This window comes from Myxine glutinosa, chromosome 6, assembly GCF_964187855.1.
Source record: "Myxine glutinosa chromosome 6, kmMyxGlut1.1, whole genome shotgun sequence".
NCBI lineage: Eukaryota > Metazoa > Chordata > Myxini > Myxiniformes > Myxinidae > Myxine > Myxine glutinosa.
In genome coordinates this window covers 43277413-43298786 of record NC_136266.1, presented here as the reverse complement: position 1 = coordinate 43298786, position 21374 = coordinate 43277413, and the positions used below count along the sequence as shown (strand labels likewise).

The following is a 21374-nucleotide window of genomic DNA, read 5'->3' as shown; positions in this document are numbered from 1 at the left end:
TGCCCGCCACGTTCGGCACACGCGATCGTTCGCTGCTCTCTGATTGGTTGAATCGTTTTTTGGACATAGCTCGGTAAGTAATTGTCCGATTAATATGAAACCTTGAAAAGGCACATCCTCGGGTCCCCAGCAATATACCTGGCAAGTTAAAAGTATATCGGACCCGTGGTTGTCGAGAAACAGCGGTCACAGACAAACAAACGTACAGACAGACAGACAGAGATTACTGGAATTATAGATAGATGAGTATGGATAATCCCCATAGGTTGTGGAGGAAATTCCTCCTTATAGGAAATGCCCTGCTGAGTGTGGTGAGAGAAGCGGCACCACTACTGTGATGTCCATGGTACCCAGAGTACCCCCGGAAGTGATGGCACTTCCCCTAGCTCAATGGCTGCATTTGTCTTGTCTCACAGTCTTGTGTTGTGTCATGTATGTCCATGTGTTTGTGTGCAGCAGCGCCACTACAAGCCTCGGACCACATGTAAAGTTTTCAAATAGATAATGGTGGCATCAGATTCCTTATGTCGGAAAACATAGAAGGACATTTTAATCATGTTTATGCCTTTGTATTGTGAAAATATGAACACAAGTTGATTTGCTCGATTCTGTGGTGGCCATATTGGATTTTCTGACTTTTATCATTTTCCCTAAGGGAGCCCACATCCACCTGGAATACATCAAACATATGCGAGAGATGAATATAATCAACAATTAAAGGGGTTACCTTCTTTGGCGATGCAAGATGAAAATACAAAGGAAAGACGTCACTTTGATAGTAATTGTACAATTTTCACTCGCTGCATCACAGCTGTCAATGACGTTGGCAAGATAACCCAGACGTATGCACACACACCTTACCACAGGTACCAATATGACCTCTAAGCTGTCTAGCTTGGGTTTGAATGCCAGGCCAGCTATAAACTCTCATCCTCGTAAGCAGGGCGAGGCATCAATGCGTGTGCCATCACTTAGATTGATGTTAAACTGGGTATCTCGTCTGCCAGCTTTAGTTGGTGGGAATTAAAGATCACACCAGTGTCCTAGAAGAGTAGGTGAGATATCGCTGCACCTTTGCAAAAGTCCAAATTCCTGCTCTAATCTATGGGGGGCACTGATTCAGGGAAAGCCGTGTTCCTCAGCAAATGATGCTGTTCACATCCATGTGCTTCCCACAAAAGAATAAGAAGCTGTTAATGAGTCATTGTACCTTGTATAGCATTGGTTCCTCTTTATTGATTTTGTTTGCGCATAAAACTCCTTTTTAATCATTCTGTTGTCCATTGTGTCTCTGCAGGTTTCAGAGCGACGAGTACAACCTACGTGTGCAGCTGAATGATTACCTGGACATTTTCTGTCCTCACTACATTAGGCCAGCCAACCGGGCATCCGTCGAGCATTATTCACTCTACCTTGTCAATTTTGATGGCTACCTGGCATGTGACCACACCAGCGGCTTCGTGCGCTGGGAATGCAACAAGCCTTTCGCTGCAAGTGGGCCACTCAAGTTCTCTGAAAAGTACCTGCGCTTCACGCCGTTTTCGCTCGGATTCGAATTTCTACCAGGCAATGAGTACTACTACATTTGTGAGTACTGTCATAATTTCCTAAATTATTTTTCATGCATATTCTGGCACTGTTAATCAATACAAGTGTTGTAGAATCTTTTAGCTCAACTCGTTGCCTTTCGATAGGAATCAAATTGTTAGAAACTTGACAATTGTGTCTAAGCTAGTTGGCTAGTTCCGTCAAGTCGGGTCCGACTTCTGGTGACATTCATGATCAAATTTTCCAAACATCCATATCCTGCACTGTTTCCCGAAGCTCTGGCAGAGACAACTTGGTTACAGCCTCTACCTCATCCATCCAGCACATACACGGTCTGTTTCTTCCTCTTCTTCCCTCAATCTTACTCAGCACGGTTGACTTCTCCAGACTTTCCTTTTCTACATCCATATGTCCAAAGTATGACAGTTTCTGTTTTCACATCAGTACTTCTAATGTACATGGTGGAGTAATTTCTTCAAGCACTGATTTGTTTGTTCTTCCTGCAATCCATGGAATTTTTAACATTCTTCTCCAACTCCATATTTCAAAACTGCCAATCTTCTTCCTTTCTTCCTACTTCACTGTCGTGACTTAACTGTCGTCTCAGTTGACAAAATTTTAGCCTTTTTTAAGGTTTAAATAAAGACGAGCCTTTTTTCACCTGTATAGATGTCCTTGGTGGGGGGTTTTGAGGCCCCCATCCGCTGGAGTCCTTTTGTTCACGACACTGGACGTTTTAAAAGCTCATCTATACAGGGGGAAGGGAGGTGCAGTTACCCCACTTTACTCTTATATCTCATGTGTCACATCTATACATACATCATGGTCTTATATTGGTATCCATTCATCCAAACACCTTGTTTTATTGAAAACAAAATTGTGTATCTTTGCCTACGTACTTGCTGCTAATAGTAATCTGCCGCCATTGATCATGTTTTTCATTGCTCAAACAAAGGTGTTGAAAGAACATCTCTCATTGGCCGACAGTAAGATCTGTATGATGCATTCACACTTTTTAAGAAGCAATAGTTGTCACAAATGGAGGTGGTTGAACTTGTTAACTCAACTGGACTATGTCCAGCTGAGTCTTTGTCGACACCCAGTGTCCGTCGTCCGTCGTCCGTCTGTCGTCTGTCTGTCTGTCTGTCTGTCTGTTGTCTGTAAACAATTCGACGTCTACGCTCTAAAAGTCACAAATATTGATGAAATTTGATGAAACTTGTTATGCAGCATCTTTAAGACATAAACTAGTTTGGGATTGCATTTGGGCGTGGCACGCCCAAAAATGGGCGTGGCAGGGCGGCCATATTGAAAATCAATTTTTGTCATATATTTTTAGCACATATAAACTAAATAGTTTGTGGTTCTATTATCCATATTCTAACCATATTGATATAGACCAGTTGAGTTCAGGTTCCCTGGAACCTCTCTAGTTTCCTTCAGATAAGGGTTTGATCTCCTTATTCTTCTTCTTCATTAACGCCCTCAATTATTCCCATCTTGTAATGTTGCCCGATGGGTGGGGGATAATTGTTCTGGCCCGTCTTTCTGGAACCGGTTGGTCTTCCTTCAGCAGAGAATGCCTAATTTACAGAGAAACATTAAATATCAAGTAAAGTGTTCATGAGACGAATTTTACAAATCTAACTCATAAACATGGATTTTCAGCAAGTGACAAAAAATATAGATGTATATTTTCCCTGTACTGTATATGAATAAATGTACATCAGTGTGGGCTTTGATAAATGAAAAATACAATTCTTTGAATCCTGAACTGTCTACATACAAGCAACAGTCCTGGATTTCCTGCTTTAGAGTAGGCCATGGTTTTCCTTAGAAAGACAGATCAATACAGAATGAGTTTGAGCTATACAAAAGTTTCTCATTACATCTCAATAAAAAATACAAGTGATGAGCAGGAAAGGTCATTTGTCCCAACACTTTTGGCCAACTTTTCCATCCCATACAGCATCCCTGCCTATTGTATATCATATGGATTGGTATCCATTGAACATATGCAGAGGCAGGATTTCTCTGATATGTATGAGCTTATAAGAAGAATATATTGATGTTTGTTTCTTCTAACAGGATGGTGCAAAGGTGGTGCTCTTACCTTTGAACTGTTTAGTCCGGGTTTTATTTTCTGCCCGACTATAAACTTTAGGATTGGCGAACCACCACGGTCAGGGTGTTGCATCACAAAGTGCACCATCCTTTAGATGTCGCATCTGCTAGCCTAAGTTGGTGGACATTATAGATCCTAAGATAGGTGAATTATTGCCTACATCCTGAACACATTACCTCCCATAACCTACAAGGGCAACTGCATCATGGAGCTGAACAATGATGCAGCCAGCAGCCACGTGCTGCATATGACAAGAAGGACGAGCATTTATTCCCATACAACTCTTTTATATGTTTTTCTCCATTGACATATATAATAACTGGTCAACAACAACACAAGACACACATGATGAAGAATGAGTCGAATTATTTTCTCATAATATGCATGATTAAATAAGATCTCGCGAGATCTTGGAGACGGCGGCAGGGATTTTCGAAGCTCCACACGGTCTCCACGTTTTTAGAAGTTAAGTCTGTTCACAATTGTATTTTGTCGAAACTGTATTTATCTTTCGGTGTGTGAAGTTATTGTGTGCAACTTTGGTTGTTTCTCGGTGTTTATCTTTCATAAATTGATCGTCTGTTTGCCGTGTCGTGTCTTGAGGCCTTGTACAGTGTGCACTGTACAACCTTGAGGCTTTGTTTTTCTCTCAGCGGTCCGTCTTTTGTGATCCAATAACTTTCGTTCTCTGTATTCCCAGGCTTTTCACCCATAGCCTACTTCCTTGTGTAAATCTCAACTCAAAAAAAACAAACAAAAAAACAAACAAAACATTTTCCTTCTCTGTTATCATTCGTTTATTCATTCTTATTCGTTCGTTCGTTCTTCGACCACGTGTTTCTCCCCCATTTCCCCAGATAGTTTTCACTCATTAACCTTCAATGTTTACACTTTCCCCTCAAGTTATGTATTCCGTCATATTTTATAACACCTTTTTCTTCTTCTTCTTTAAAAGGCTGCTTTCGACTTGCTCACCAAATCAATTCATCCCCAAAAAAATATCCATCTCCTATAGTGCCTTTTTTCTACATTCCCTAAACTCTCCTGCACTCCATCCTCCATCCAGCGTCCTTAAACGTATTTTTAACTCGAAGGTCACAAGCAACTCATTTTGCAATAAATGTTCGTTTCCCATAAATCGTACACTTTCAAAAATCCAATCTCACCCCTCCCCTCCAAATCTTCCCCATAACCCCTCCCCTCCAAATCTTCCCCATCACCCCTCCCCTCCAAATCTTCCCCATCACCCATCCCTTTCAAATCTCCCCCCTTGCCCCCTCCCTCCTAAACGACCCCCTCACCCCTCCCCGCCAAGACGCCCCCTCGCCCCTCCCCTCCTAGACTCCTGTCTCACCCCTCCCCTCAAAATCTCCCCCATATCCCATCCCTTTCAAATCCCTCCCCTTGCCCCTTCCCTCCCAAACTTCCCCCTCACCCCTCCCCTTCAAATCTCCCCACCCTCATTGCTTCTCAATTTCCCCCCTCTCACTCCCCCTCCTCAAAGCATCCTCCCCGCTTCTTCCCCCTTCAAACTCTCACCTCCATCTCCCCCAACCTTCTGCCTCGCTCTTCCCCCTCCTCAAATAACACCTCATTGTGGCTCACCCAATCACCATCAAACCTTTTGTCCGCCCCATCCTTCCCTTTCTCCGAGCTATTCTGAAATCTCTGACACACCTTCAACAGCTCTCCCTACCTCTTCCACCTCTTCCACATCTTACCCTACCCCTCCTCCCCCCTGTTCTGTATCTGATGCTCCCCCTTCCTCTTCATTAACGGTATGGACCTCAAACATCCGGGGCCTTCGTTCAAACTTAACTGATCTCTCCATACAGGTTGCTTCTGTCAAACCAGACGTGATCTGCTTAACAGAAACTTTCCTCCTTTATGATGTCTCTGATTCCATAGTATCTCTCCCGGGCTACTCCCTCCTCCGGTATGATAGACCTGAGCCTCGTCCTGGAGGCGGGGTTGCTATCTTTATCAAAAACTCTCTTCCTCACTCGCCCTGCACTGCACTCTCTCCACCTCACCCCCAGGAATACCTCTGGCTACGGCTTCCCCTTCGCTCACACCTCTTGTTCATATGTGTGTTGTACCGTCCACCAAACAGTGATGACTCCATCTACATCTCGCTGTCTGATGATATGGACCAACTTCTATCTACTCATCCCAACTCTCTCTTCCTCATATGTGGTGATTTCAACTGTCATCATGCCAGTTGGCTGGGTGTGGGTACCTCTCTCACCAGCCATGGCTCCTCAGCAAAGGACTTCTGCGACTCACTGGGACTGACACAATCTGTCAATTTCCCGACCCGGATCTCAGTCAACGGAACATCTTCTCTTCTGGACTTGGTTATGACTAACTTCCCTGAAAATGTCTGCTGCTCTTCTTCTGCTCCGATCGGATCATCTGATCATGTCCTTGTTAAAGTGGACATCTCTCTGACCATCCTCAGGGAGCCTGCTCAGCGTCGACGAGTCTGGCATTTCACTCAGGCCAACTGGCACGGTCTTCAAGCAGCCATCAATCATTTGGACTGGTCTCCCATCTCTACCACCTCTGACATCAACTCATCCTGGGAATTCTTCCAAAGTAAATTGCTCTCTCTCATGCACAGATTTATCCCATCTCGTCTTCAGTTGTCATACCCTTCCTCCCGTCCATGGTACACAGAATCTTGTGGTGAGGCTGTTGCCCAGAAACAACTTGCCTTCGTCTCCTGGAAAGCAAATCCAACGGAAGGAAATCTCATTTCCTTTCACAAAGCCCGAAACAAGTGTGTGTCCACCCTCAGGAGAGCCAGGAAACAATATCTCTCCGTTCTCAAGACCGAACTCTCTTATCTGTCTCCCTCTTCCAAATCCTGGTGGCGTCTGGTCAAATCCGTTTCTGGTGTTTGTTCCCCCTCCATCCCCTCCCTTACCTCAAACGGCTACACAGCTGACTCCGCACGTGAAAAAGCTGAATGCCTCAACTCTGTGTTTGCCTCTAAATCTTGTGTCCCAAACCCATCCCTCTCTGTACCCACCATACCCAGTCGTACCCTGCTGCTCCTGGACTCCGTGTCCTTTCCTCCTGACAAGGTGGAAAAGTTTCTGTCAACCCTCGACTCTGATTCTGCAACTGGACCCGACGGCATCAGCCCACGGGTCCTAAAATCCTGCTCTGCTGCTCTATCTCACCCTCTCTCTGTTCTCTTCACCCTCTCTTTTGCTCAAGGTCAACTGCCATCTGCTTGGAAATCAGCCAACATCACCGCTTTGCACAAAAAAGGTGCAAAAACAGATCCTAGCAACTACAGACCAATCAGCCTTCTCCCAATTATCAGCAAAGTCATGGAATCCATCATTGCTTCGGATATGAAATCTTTCCTCTTCTCCAATGGCTTGATCTCTGATCATCAATTTGGTTTCAGACCAGGTCACTCTACTCTGGACATGCTGCTTCTGCTGTCTCAACAATGGATGGAGGTCCTCAATGCCAAACAGGAAATTAGAGCTGTCTCCCTCGACATATCACGTGCCTTCGACACGGTCTGGCACCCCGCTCTGCTCACCAAACTCTCCTCCTTTGGTATCCATGGAAATCTCCACGCATGGCTGGCGGACTTCCTCTCTAGTCGTCGTCAACGTGTGGCCCTGAATGGGTTTCTCTCATCTCCTCTTCCTGTTCAGGCTGGAGTTCCCCAAGGCAGTGTTCTGGGCCCCGTGCTTTTTCTGGTCTTCATCAATGATCTCTCTGACTCTCTCGAAAATCCTCTCTATCTCTTTGCTGATGACTCCACTCTCTGCCGCTCCATTCCTCTTCCCTCAGATCGGCAGTCTGCTGCCTCCTCACTCTCTGAAGACCTGGACAAAATCACAGACTGGTCAAACAAGTGGAACATGTCTTTCAATCCTGACAAATCTCACACTCTTACTATGTCTCTCCGAAAAGATCGACTGGACAACCCTCCCATCTACTTTCTCAACAATCCTCTCCAAGAAGTTCTGTCGCTCAAGATTTTGGGTCTCACTATCTGCCATGATCTTTCTTGGGAAAACCACATTTCCAAGCTGGCCTCCAAAGCCAGTCGCCGACTGGGCATCCTCCGTCGTGCGAAGTCCTTCCTCGGCACACCTGAGCTCCTCACCACATACAAGGCTTTCATCCGCAGCTCAATGGAATACTGTTCTCCCCTATGGGCCGGTGCTCCTGCCTCACACCTAGTTCGGCTTCACGCTGTTGAAACCAAAGCTTTCAGAATTATTGGAATCTCCCGCGATGAAGCTATCTCTGAGGGCCTTTCACTCACTCACCGCAGGCAGGTAGGTGGTCTTTCTGTCTTCTACCGACTCCTCTCCGGCCTTGCACCCCCAGCTCTCTCTGTGCTCTGTCCCCCAAATATTCCTACAGGTCGCACAAGATCTGCCAGCAACCCTCTGATGGTTAAACTGCCGAAATCTCGGCTCTCTGCTCACCTTCACTCTTTCATTCCTCTTTTCTCCCGCCTCTGGAACAAACTCCCTCACTCCCTTCAATCCCACTCCTCCCTCCAGGTCTTTAAAACAGCTGTTCACCACCATCTCTTATCTTCCCCCATCCAAAACCTTGATCTTTTCTACCCCCGCTAATTCACCCCAGATCCACCTTGTTTGAAATTCCAACTTCTTTCCTGGAAGTCCTGGCAGTGTCCATATGTTTTATACCTCTCCCACCGCCCCCTTCCCACGCCCCCCCCCCCCAAAGCCCTCGCCCTCTCTCAGATCTCTCGATGTCTCCATGTCTCTCGGTCCCTGCTCTCAAATGTTGTGTTTGTGTCCTTCCCCCTCTCTCCCCATCTTGTCTACCGCTCCCTATGTTATATGTTTTATGTGTCGGTTTGTCTTTCTGTGTGATTAATGTTCGCTCTTTCACGAGCCTCGACCTTGTATACAAAAAAAAAAAAAAAAAAAAAAAAAAAAAAAACTCATATGTTGTCGTGATATGCAACCTTACTTTCAACCTTTCTATATCTTCATCAAACATGTTGCCATGTTATTACAAAATAATCATCAGTGATCCACAATACTTACTCTTAATTAGTCACTTTTATGACGTGGACATTTGCACAATATAAATACGGTATAGAAAGACTCTTCACGGCCGGGTTAAGAATGGCTCCAATGGTGCCAAGCTCACAATTAGACGGGGCTATAATGACCAAGGAAGATTTTTTAAAAGTGTACACATTGCAATACGTTTAAATAAAGAATATGTTTCAAATTGAATGCTACTTTGAAAAAGCATACGATTTAAATTGAAAAAACATACTACCATTTCCTGGCGTGTGACGTCACCACACTGTTAATGGCGTATATTCCAGTTCCTGTATGTTAAGCTCGCGTTTTATGTGTGTTGTATTTGCGCATTTTTGGAGTAGTGCGCACCTGTCATTTATACCATATTTTTTGGAATTACGTGACTCGAGCGAGTGAATAACGCTGCGATTAAATTTTCGCACTAAATAACATGAAAAAATGTTCGCGATAACACCAGGATTCCAGCTAGATTGCCTTTCCCTCCCTTAGTTTCTGGAAAACCTTCATGTCAGCATCGTGCATGTAGTGATGTGTTTCTCATTTTGCGCGTGAATTGTGCCGCCGTAATAAGCGTAACCCTTGCAATCATGACTGGAAAGCGTCCGTGGAGTAGCAAGGTTGGTAGTGCAAGCCAAATACAGAGGAAGGCCATCACGATTGAAGTAAAAATGGACGTTTTAGGACGGGATGAAAGAGTTGATCGTACAGGTGATATGAGGACCAGGGAGTGTTTGCTACATTCAATGTGCATTATTTCCAAAGAACATTTTCCTCCAATCCACTTTCTGAATAATCCTCTCCAAGAAGTTCTGTCACTCAAGCTTTTGGGTCTCACTATCTGCCATGATCTTTCTTGCGAAAACCACATTTCAAATCTGGCCTCCAAAGCCAGTCGCCGACTGGGCATCCTCCATCGTGCGAAGTCCTTCCTTGGCACACCTGAGCTCCTCACCACATACAAGGCTTTCATCCGCAGCTCAATGGAATACTGCTCTCCCCTCTGGGCTCGTGCTCCTGCCTCACACCTAGCTCGTCTTCACGCTGTTGAAACCAAAGCGTTCAGAATCAATGGAATCTCCTGCGATGAAGCTAACTCCAAGGGCCTTTCACTCACTCACCGCAGGCAGGTTGGTGGTCTTTCCGTCTTCTACCGACTCCTCTCTGGCCTTGCCCCCCCAGCTCTCTCTGGGCTCTGTCCCCCAAATATTCCTACAGGTCGCACAAGATCTGCCTGCAACCCTCTTATGGTTAAACTGCCAAAATCAAGACTCTCTGCTCACCTTCACTCCTTCATTCCTCTTTTCTCCCGCCTCTGGAACAAACTCCCTCACTCTCTTCAATACCACTCCACCCTCCAGGTCTTTAAAACAGCTGTTCACCACCATCTCTTATGAAGATAATTTCAAATCCCCATCCAAAACCTTGATCTTTTCTACCCCCGCTAATTTCACCCCAAATCCACTTTTTTGAAATACCAACTTCTGTCCTGGAAGTTCTTGGTGTCCTTGTGTTTTATACTTCTCCCACCCCCCCCCCCCTTCCCACGCCTCCTTCCCCCAAGCCCTCTCCCTCCCACACATCTCCCTGCTCTCAAATGTTATGTTTGTGTGCTTCCCCTTCTCTCCCCATCTTGTCTTCTTCTCCCTCTTTTTATATATCTTGTTTGTCTAGTTGATTTGTTTGTGAAATAAATGTTAGCTCTTTCACGAGCCTCGATTCAGTATACAAAAAACAACAACAACAACAAAAAAAAAACATTTACAAACCTGCTAATGATTGGATGATTTGCAGGTGAAATCAATCAATCATGAAATCATGAATTCTGGAATGCCTTTACAATAAGGGATGTTCTATGTAATGTTGAGGAGTGTTGGAGGGAAGTCATCCGTTCCTGTATGAATGGTGTGTGGGGGAAACTTTGCCCTCCATTTGTTTACGGCTTTACGGGTTTCAATGAGAATAATGTGTTGAAAACACTACGTAACATCATCGAAATGGCCAAAACAGACTGTCGGCTTTGATGAGGTGGAGGAGGGCGATGTAGAGGAGTTGCTGGACGCGTACCGGGAGGAGCTCTCAAATGAGGACCTTCACTTGCTGGAGAAGGAACGCTAGGTGGATCTTATTAAACGTTACACGTTAAATAAAACAAGTGAATCCTCTTGGATTGCGCTGAGGTTCGGGCATGGAATTTCGAGCCTCGATCATGGTTCGAGCCTCGATCTTGTATACAAAAATAATAATAATAATAATAAGAACCTTGGGCCGAATCTCGCGCTTCACCAGTGCGCGTGCGCGAATTTACGTCACGTCGGCAGCGAGAAGGGGTTCCCCAACACGAACCAATCAGGAACTGCCACGTCACACTTATATGATCTCAGAATTCCTGTGACAGGAATTCGCGTTACACTGGCTGGAAGTCATTCGCTAGAGGCGCTTCCTCAGCGCTAATAAACCACTGTAATAGTAAAAAATAGGACAATAGGAAGAGGATTGACGGACACTCCCCCTAACATTTGTCTCTTATAATGGGAAATTAATTTTAATTTACACGTTTTTCATTTACAACACTTGCTCTCAGGCTGAAGGCAAGGAGCTTAGCTAAGGAAGATGGCATTGTGGACTTCACAACCAGCCTGCAGTGGGGCTACAGGATGTAAGTGTTGTTCGCCTCGTTGTTGGCAACTGTAACATACAATCTCAATTTTAAATGCATGTCATCATTGATTCATTGACTAAAATTAGATTTTAAAGTCTTTTCCAAATAAAAATTGGTCTTTTCTTTCTTCAGGCCATGTATCCACGGTAAAAGACAAAATTAATCAAAATCTGCATTTCTAATGCCAAAAAGTCAACTTCTTGAGACAGAGGAGCAAAGAGAAGTACAATTAAGAAAAACTCCAAAAAATAAGGCAAGAAGAAAAGCAAATTTGTGTGTGACTGATTTAAATGCATTTAGAGCACAAAACAGAGAACCTTTAGCAGAGATGTGTTAGTTAACAAACGGATGATGAGAGGACATCAAGGCGGACACATAATCGCCTCCAGCATCAGAGAAGGTGGCATTCAGCTCTGCTCAGACAACCATCTGTCTGGCGAGATTCTACACACACACACAGACACACACACACACACACAAATATATATACATATATATATATATATATATATATATATGTATATACAGTACCTATAGAAAGTCTACACCCCCTTTAATTTTTTTTACCTTTTGTTGCCTTATAGCCTGGAATGAAATGACATTAAATCAGACTTTTGTCGCCTTTATTTACACATCGTAACCCACTACTTCCAAGTGAAAAACAAATTCTACCAATTTCAGAAAATTTATTAAAAATACAAAACTAGATTATCTTGGTTGGACAACTAGAATATATTCGTTCCACCCCCTGAATTAATACTTGGTGGAAGCACCTTTGACAGCAATTACAGCTGTGGGTCTGTTGGGATTTTGCTCCATCCATTTTCCCTTCTATCCTGACAAGTGTCTCAGTCCCTGTTGATGAAAACATCCCCATAACATGATGCTGCCACCACCATGCTTCACATTGAAGATGGTGTTCTTTGAGAAAAAGAAAATGTTCCATCTTGGTTTCATCAGAACACAAAACTATTTACCAAACTTTCTTCAGAATCTTCAGAGTGGTTTTTTTGCATATCTCAAACGGGACTCAAGGTAGGCTTTTATGAGTAATGGCTTCCTTCCTGCCACCTTACCGTACAGGCCAGATTTGTGCAGTACTTTCAATATTGTTGTCACATGCACACAATGAACAGTCTTTGCCATGAAGGCCAGTAGCTCTTTCAAAGTTGCCATTGGCCTCTTGTTGGCCTCTCTGATCAGTCTTCTCCTTGCTTGGTCATCCAGTTATGAGGGACGGCCTGATCTAGGCAGGGCCTTGGTGGTACCATACACCTTCCACTTCTTAATGATTGTCTTGACTGTGCTCCAAGGGATATTCAAGGCCTTTGAAATATTTTTTATACTCATCCCCTTATCTGTGCGTTTCCACAACTTTATCCACGAGGTCTTTTGAAATCTCTTTGGGGCTCATGGTTGAGTCTTTCCTGTGAGATGCACTACCGAGCAGAGGAAACATACAGGAACAGCTGATTTTATTCTGAAATACTCAGACTCACTACAATTGAACACAGGTGGAGGCCAATTAACTTGGTGTGCGATTTTGAAGGTAATTGTTTACATCTGAGCTAATTACCTCTGCCACCATAGGTGGATGGAGGTTATGTTTTCACCCCTCTCTGTCTGTCTGTGAACAAGATATCTCATAAAGTTGTGGACGGATTTGGACAAACTTGGCAGAGAGGTAGCGTATGTGACAAGGACGAAATTATGAGATTTTGGTGAAAATCTAGATTCAGATCCGGCCAGTAGAATTTATAAGTGATCCTTCACCATTGGGAGATCTGGCCGAGTTGTTAGATCGGCCAAAAAACGATACATAGCAGGATATCTCAAAAAGTTGTGGAGAGATTTGAACAAACCTTTGTGGAGAGGTTGTGCATGTGGCAAGGAGGAATTGATTCAATTTTGTTGAAGATCCGCATCTGGTTAGTAGACTTTTTTTTACATGATTCTTCATCATTGGGATTGAAAGAATGAATGAATGAATGATCGTTTTAAGGCCATTTTTCCCTGCTAGAGCAGGGGTTAGCCTTGCTGGCCCCATGACAATCATGGTTCCCTATTTGAGGCAATGTTTTTTTTTATGGCCGGATGCCCTTCCTGACGCCAACCTTTAGTCGCCTCTTATGATGCACAGGGATACTGTGTACCTATTCTAAATCGGGATACACACCGGGATCATTCAGCCCAGCAAGCTGGAACTCAATTTGCTGACGTCGGAAGGAGGACAGGCTGAGTCAACCCCCCTGGCGTTAATTCAGCGATCGACCGGGATTCGAACTCAGTATCCTAGGTATCCCAAGCCAGCACCCTAATCGCTAAGCCAACACTAGGCTGGGGACGAGAGTGGGGGGTGGGGGGGGGGAGAACAAATTTACCTGTGTGAAGAGTGCTTTAACCTTTGTGTTTCCCAGGTAAAAAAAGGAAATTGTAATATGCTCTGCCACCACCACCAGGTGGCGTCACACGGTACACATTAAAATCGAGAATTTACGCTCCCTCCAGCCCCCCATGTCCCTGCGTGAGGCTGCGATTGGGAGATAGGGCCAAAATAGATATACAGCAGGATATCTCAAAAAGTTATGGACGGATGATTTTGATTAATGTGATTCTGTATTGTGATTTTCTGTTCCACTCCAGAATGCAATACACAAACTGTTCACCTGGCAGAGGTCCACTACTGGTCAAAAGTTGAAGAACACCTCAATTTTTCCAGTTTTTATTGAAATTTAAGCAATTCAAGTCCAGTGAATAACCTGAAATGGTACAAAGGTAAGCAGTAAACTGCTCGAGGTTTTCGTTTAAAGTTTAGGCTAGCAAAAAACGGGAAAATAATATAAGTTGCACAGTTATATTGTAAAAAAGGCCTTCTTCAGGGAACAAGTAATGGGTTAACAACTTACAGCTGTTCTGCAGCAATGTAAGTAAATTAAGCCTTGAAAGTTGATGCAAATAATTCCTACAGGTGTCCCAACCTCTGCTGATTACTTGATTACAAACCCGCTGTCTGTATAAAAGCAGTATTGGAACAGACTGTTATTACACCCTCTGAAGCATTATTTGGACAATATTGCACTGCAGGAAGTAGTATATTGGAAACTGGAGGAAACTCTGACAGGAAGAGGTCTGGCAGCCCCAAAGTCACAACAGAATCAGAAGACAAGTTTCTGAGAGTCAACAGCTTGCGTGATAGGCGGCTCACAGGACAACAGCTTCAAGCACAGCTTAACACTGGTCGAAGTAAGCGAGTCTCAGTTTCAACTGTGAAACGAAGACTTCGAGCTGCAGGTTTGACAGGTCAAGTGGCAGTAAGAAAGCAATTTATTGCTAAGATGGCAAAATAAGAAAAAGAGGCTTGCCTTGTCCATGAAGCACCGCCAGTGGACTACTGGAGACTGGAAGAAGGTCTTATGGACCGATGATTCAAAATTTGAAATATTTGGTTCATCACGCAGGGTTTTTGTTCACCGTTGAGTAGGCGAAAGGATGGTTCCTCAGTGTGTGACACCAACTGTCAAACTTGGAGGAGGAAGCGTGATGGTTTGGGGCTCTTTTGCTGGATCCAGATTCGGCGACTTGCACAGAGTGACTGGCACCCTGAACCAAAAGGGCTAACACAGCATTTTGCAGCACCATGCAATACCCTCTGGTATACGCCGAGTTGGTCAGGGGTTCATCCTTCAGCAAGATAATGACCCTAAACACACCTCCAGGCTATGTCAAAACTACCTTCCAGGAAAAGAACAAGACGGTAGGCTTCAAATCATGGAATGGCCAGCAGTCTCCTGACTTAAACCTCATCGAGCTGGTTTGGGATGAACTGGACAGAAGGGTGAAAGCAAAACAACCGACAAGTGCAACACATTTGTGGGAACTTCTGCAACAGTGTTGGGAAGAACTTCCCGGACAATATTTGATTTCCATTGTAGAAAGAATGCCACGAGTGTGTTCGGCGGTTATATCTGCAAAAGGTGGCTACTTTGCTGAGTCAAAAATTTAAATTAAATTTTGTTAAAGAAAATGATTCTATGATTTCTTTTTTTATCTCCAATTGTTTATTTGTTCTATGCTTAATTTCAGAGTACATTGAGACATTAAACTGTGTAAATTTCAATTAAAACTGCAAAAATTGAGGTGTTCTAAAACTTTTGACCAGTGGTATATGCTCTCTACTGAGTGCGGTTCTAGTTTACAATTACTATTATAAAGGGGTGGACACTTATCCAACCAAGATATGCTAGTTTTGTATTTTTATTAATTTTATGAAACTTGAAGAATTTGTTTTTCACTTGGAAGGTTGTCAGTTATGATGTGTAAATAACGGTGGAAAAAGTCTGATTTCATTCAATTTAATTCCAGACTATAAGACAACACAAAAAACAAACAGCCCTTTAAGGCCATTTTTACCTGCTAGATCGGGGTTAGACTTGCGGGCCCAATGACAATCATAGTTCCCTTTTTGAGGCAATTTTTAATGGCTGAATGCCCTTCCTGACGCCAACCCTTTAGTCGCCTCTTGCGACACCGGGATACGGTGTACCTATTCTAAACCAGGGCACACACTGCCGCATTCATCGCAGCAAGCTGGTACTCAATTTGCCGACCTCATAAGGATGACAGGCTGAGTCAAACCCCCTGGTGTTAATTCAACGATTGGGATTCGAACCCAGGAGTCCTCGGATCCCAAGCCGACACCCTAACCACTAAGCCAACACCAGGCTCCAGACTATAAGACAACAAAAGGTGAAAAATTTGAAACGGGGTCTTCTTATCAACCCTGCATATATATTGTTGCGGTTTTGAGAACCCACACTTGTAAATACGACATCATTAAAGGGTTAAGGGTCGCACCCCATAGTAGGCCACAAGCAACACGTAGGTCATCATAGGACTTCAGTTATTTCATTAGTATGTGTATAGATAAGGCCATGTTTCCATTAGTTGAATCTGCGTTGTGTCAATCAAATAAGGAGTAGGTCCACATCCATTCATTTTGCCAGCCTCCCTTTCCAAGCGATGCCATTAAGTGCTAGCCATCGCCCTCGCCCTTTAGGGCCAGCGGCGTGTGCAACCTTGCTGGGCTTCTGCCCAAACCAGCAGCCTCGCTGGGCTTCCGCCCAAACCAGCAGCCTCGCTGGGCTTCTGCCCAAACGCCGCCATAAGCCACGAGGTGAGGCCCGGAAAAAGGGGGTGGAACGCCAGGAAGAAGGTGTGGCCATGTCAACCCACCATCAAGGCGTGGCCGGTAAGCGATGACCAGCCAACCAGGGCTGAGGTAAGATCGCCTGATAGGCGTGGCTTTTGGGCTCGCGGAGCGATCGCTGCTTGAGTTATAAAAGCGCGAACGCAAATCCCTTTCACAGGACTTGTTGGAGGCGCGCTTGTTAAAGAGGACTCGTTGGAAGGTTGGCATTAAAGAGGACTGTCCAGAGCACTTGTTGGAGGCGCGCTTGTTAAAGAGGACTCGTTGGAAGGTTGGCATTAAAGAGGACTGTCCATAACACTTGATGGAGGCACGCTTGTTAAAGAGGACTGGTTGGAAAAGCGCGTTGCAAGAGGACTTCTGAGAAGCATTGGTTGTAAAAGGACTCTTGTTGGAACCTTGTGCTAAAGCAGGACATTGGAGAGAGGGGGCGTTTGGCACGAGCGTGCACTTATTACATATGCCGCTAGGACACCAGCCTTCCCCCCATTATATAATTGTCCATTCGCGTTCCACTACACGCGAAGCTGCCTGCCGGGTTTTGTCCATTGGACCGGAGCCTGGACCGGAGCCGGGCTGGAGCCTGGACGCGTTGGTGACCATCGACCATCTACAGTCCCCGTGTGAGTGTGTATGTGAGACGGGCCCGTTTGTCCTGGGGTATTAAGAATAAGACTGTTTAAGGCTGCCCTGTGTGCTTCTTCTTCCTCTTTCTATCCTGTACATTTCTTTCGTTTCCTCTTCTTCTTTCTTTGTACATAATTAATAAACCCATTTGTTCTTCCTATTTTCTGGGTTTCCTCTCCATCCGATCGCATCAGTCTTTTCTCCATTGGGTAAACGTGGCACGATCGGAACCGCCATAATCGGGTCTAGTCAATGTTAACGGCCCGAATCGCGGCTCGCTTCTCTCGGCGTGTCCACTAACGCCGCGGTTCGGGCAGGAGTTATTTCCTTGCTTCACGGTCGGTGTTAGTAATTAGGTATTAGGACTAAGTCGACCAATAACCCTACCTAATACCGACCGGAAGGAACGTATAACTTCCAGGACTCGCGTCGCCCAGATAAAAGGACAAGGGGATTAACCCATTGTAGTCCATTGTATAATTTAAATAAACATAAATGCTAATTTCGAATGTGGAAAAAGTAAGTACACCCTGGGCTCTAATAGGTGGTATTGGCCCCTTTGGCAGAAACAACCTCAAGTAGGCGTTTCTTATAGCTGTCTACCAGTCTCTGACATCGACTGGGAGAAATTTTTGCCCACTCCTCCATGCAGAATTCTTTCAGCTGTGCGATGTTTGAGGGGTTTCTTGGATGCACAGCTCGTTTTAAATCCCCCAACAACATCTCGATGGGATTTAGATCCGGGCTTTGACTTGGCCATTCAGAACCCTCCATTTATTTGTATTCATCCATTCCTTGGTGGATTTACTGGTATGTTTAAGGTCAATGTCATGTTGCAAGGTCCACCTTCGGTTGAGCTTCAACTTCCCAACAGATGGCCTCACATTATCCTCAAGCACCCTCTGGTACAATTAAGAATTCATAGTGGATTCTATGATGGTGAGCTGCCCAGGCCCTGATGCAGCAAAGCTGCCCCAAACCATAATATTTCCACCAGCATGCTTTACAGTTGGTATCAGGTTCTTGTGGTCAAATGCTGTCTTTGGTTTTCGCCAAACATGTCTTCTGGTACTGTGGCCAAATAGCTCTACCTTTGACTCATCTGTCCAGAGCACATTGTTCCAGAAGTGCTGATATTTGCCTAGGTGTTCATTGGCAAATTTTAGTCTTGCCCTGATGTTCTTTCTGGACAGCAAAGGTTTCCTCCTGGCACACCTCCCATGTAGATCAAATTTGTGCAGCCTCTTTCTAATGGTAGACTCGTGCACTTTGACATCAACAGTGGCAAGAGCTACCTGTAGGTCCCGTGATGACATTCTGGGGTTCTTAGAGACTTCTTTCAGCATCTTGCGGTCTGCTCTCGGGCTGAACTTGCTGGGGCGGCCTGGCCTGAACAAGTTGGCAGTTGTTTGGTATCTTCTCCACTTGTAGATGATCTTCCGGACAGTTGAATGATTGATTTCAAATTGTTTGGAGATCTTTTTAAATCCCTTCCCAGACTCGTAGGCATCTATAACCTTCTTTCTGAAGGCCTCAGAGAGCTCTTTTGATATATGCATGGTGACGCCGCACACTTGAACAACAAAGAGCAAACCAAACTAAATGTCTGAGGTTTAAATAAGACAGGTTCCTCCAAGATCCTCTCTAACAATGTTCTAATCATTTGCACCTGAGCTGGTGCACCTGATTCTAATTTTAGGTATTTGTAGTCGTGATAATGTAGGGGTGTACTGACTTTTTCCGCATGCGAAATTTGCATTTATGTTTATTTAAATTATACAATGGACTACAAAATGTAAATGTTTCATGATATTTGTTATCTCATATCATCTTTATCTATCAATATTGTTGAAATGTAGATCAGATAGCTGTATGTTGAAATATGTTGAAAATGTCAAAACTTTACATGGGGTGTACTTACTTTTTCACGTGACTGTATGTCATTTACACAAACAGGGTGTCTTGCACAAGACTGCACCATTTTTTTCGTAAACAACATACAAATGTAAAAGAATTTTGATGCAAATGGGTAGCCTATGAATCAACAACAGGGATTAGCATTTGTTTTTTTTATTGTTCTCAAGTAATTTGAAAGCTTTGGAAGTTCATTAAAAAAGTTAATCTTTTTTGCAAGTCTTCGCAGTGTTTTTTTGTGTTGTTTTCACTTGATGACCCTGGTAGCCAATGATGCCATAACTAATCTGGGAAGACACCTTGCTAGGTGTACCAACAGTTAGCCAGATTAGCTTCTCCTCGGCCCAATAAACACAATTATGCTTGTTCACGATACCATCGAAATGAAAATTTTCCTCATCACTGAACAAAACATGACAAGGAAAGGAGCTTTTTTTATTACCTCCGTGGCTTGAGCAAATGACATGTGAGTTGTTGGATCCCCCTCGGTGATCTTGGGCAGAATCTGAAGCTTGTAAAAAAATATAGCTTTGCTTTTTTAAATTCCATGAACTGACCTATTTGACAGGTTCGGTTGTAAATATTCCCATTGTACGCACTTTTATGGATGTTCCATAAGCTCCGGGGACTTCTGTTACTGTCTCCTCAATGTGAATCGTTTTACCCCAAGGCTGATGGTGTGGAAAATGCCTTGCCATCTTCACCAGCATCACAATTAATTTTCCTAGTTGTGTTTAGTTGGTGCTGACCCATTTATGTCATATTCCTGCTTGAAACGTCACGGAACACAATCACTACTGGATATGTTGCTTCAAATCATGCTGCAATTTGAAATCACTGCTTTCGATTCTATCTGGTCAAGATTTCATCAACCAGCTGGGGAAAGAGAAAAAGAAGCAAGAATGAGAAACACAATGAAATCAAATTCCTAGGTTTAAGTTTTAAATATATAAAGTCTCATTAAATTAGAAAGTTTATCTTTGTTATGGAAAATATTAATCTTACATGGGAGATCTTGTATCAATACTCGTACATCTGCTGCATGCATGAAAAGTCTATGTGCATGTCATATACACATGCACGCATACATATATATATAAATATATATATATGTGTGTGTGTGTGTGTGTGTGTGTGTGTGTGTGTGTGTGTGTGTGTGTGTGTGTGTGTGTGTGTGTGTGTGTGTACATGTATGACTGTTGGGTGACTGAGGGTGAGTTTAGGTCACTCTGTTAGGCTTGCAACAAGTGTGTGTGTCCATCCTCAAGAATGTCAGAAAATATCATCTTGCATATCTCAAGGATGAAGTCTTCAATCAGTCTCCTTCCCCAAAGTCTTGGTGATGCATTGTGAATTACCTCTGCGGTGTAAGCTCCTCCATTTCCATCCCCTCCCTCACATCAAGCTCCTCTCCGGCCTTGCTCCCCCAGCTCTCTCTGGGCTCTGTCCCCCAAATATTCCTACAGGTCACATAAGATCTGCCAGCAACCCTCTTCTGGTTAAACTGCCAAAATCAAGACTCTCTGCTCACCTTCACTCCTTCATTCCTCTTTTCTCCCACCTCTGGAACAAACTCCCTACTCTATTCAATCCCACTCCTCCCTCCAGGTCTTTAAAACAGCTGTTCATCACCATCTCTTATCCTCTCCCATCCAAAACCTTGATCTTTTCTACCCCTGCTAATTTCACCCCAGATCCACTTTGAAATACCAACTTCTTTCCTGGAAATCCTGGAAGATGAGTTGAGTTTCCTGGAAGTTACCCAGTCGTACCCAGCTGCCCCTGGACTCTGTGTCCTTTCACTCCCTCTCTCTGTCCTCTTCACCCTATCTTTTGCTCAAGGTCATCTTCCATCTGCTTGGAAATCTGCCAACATCACCGCTTTGCACAAAAAAGGTGCAAAAACAGATCCCAGCAACTACAGACCAATCAGCCTTCTCCAAATTATCAGCAAAGTCATGGAATCCATCATTGCTTCAGATATGAAATCTTTCCTCTTCTCCAATGACTTGATCTCTGATCATCAATTTGGTTTCAGACCTGGACACTCGACTCTGGACATGCTGCTTCTGCTTTCTCAACAATGGATGGAGGTGCTCAATGCCAAACAGCAAATTAGAGCAGTCTCCCTTGACATATCACGTGCCTTCGATACGGTCTGGCACCCCGCTCTGCTCACCAAACTCTCCTCTTTTGGTATCCATGGAAATCTCCACGCATGGCTGGCGG

The 21374-nt window shown here is 44.2% G+C and overlaps 1 protein-coding gene across 1 annotated transcript in view; it reads left to right on the top strand.

The window, feature by feature from the left end:
- The window catches only part of LOC137416518 (ephrin-A2), a 339219-nt gene that overhangs the window by 225991 nt on the left and 91854 nt on the right, over window positions 1-21374 (top strand). The window contains exon 2 of the mRNA XM_068102132.2: window positions 1298-1587. Coding sequence (XP_067958233.1) covers window positions 1298-1587 — 290 coding nt within the window. The remainder of the gene's footprint in view (window positions 1-1297; window positions 1588-21374) is intronic.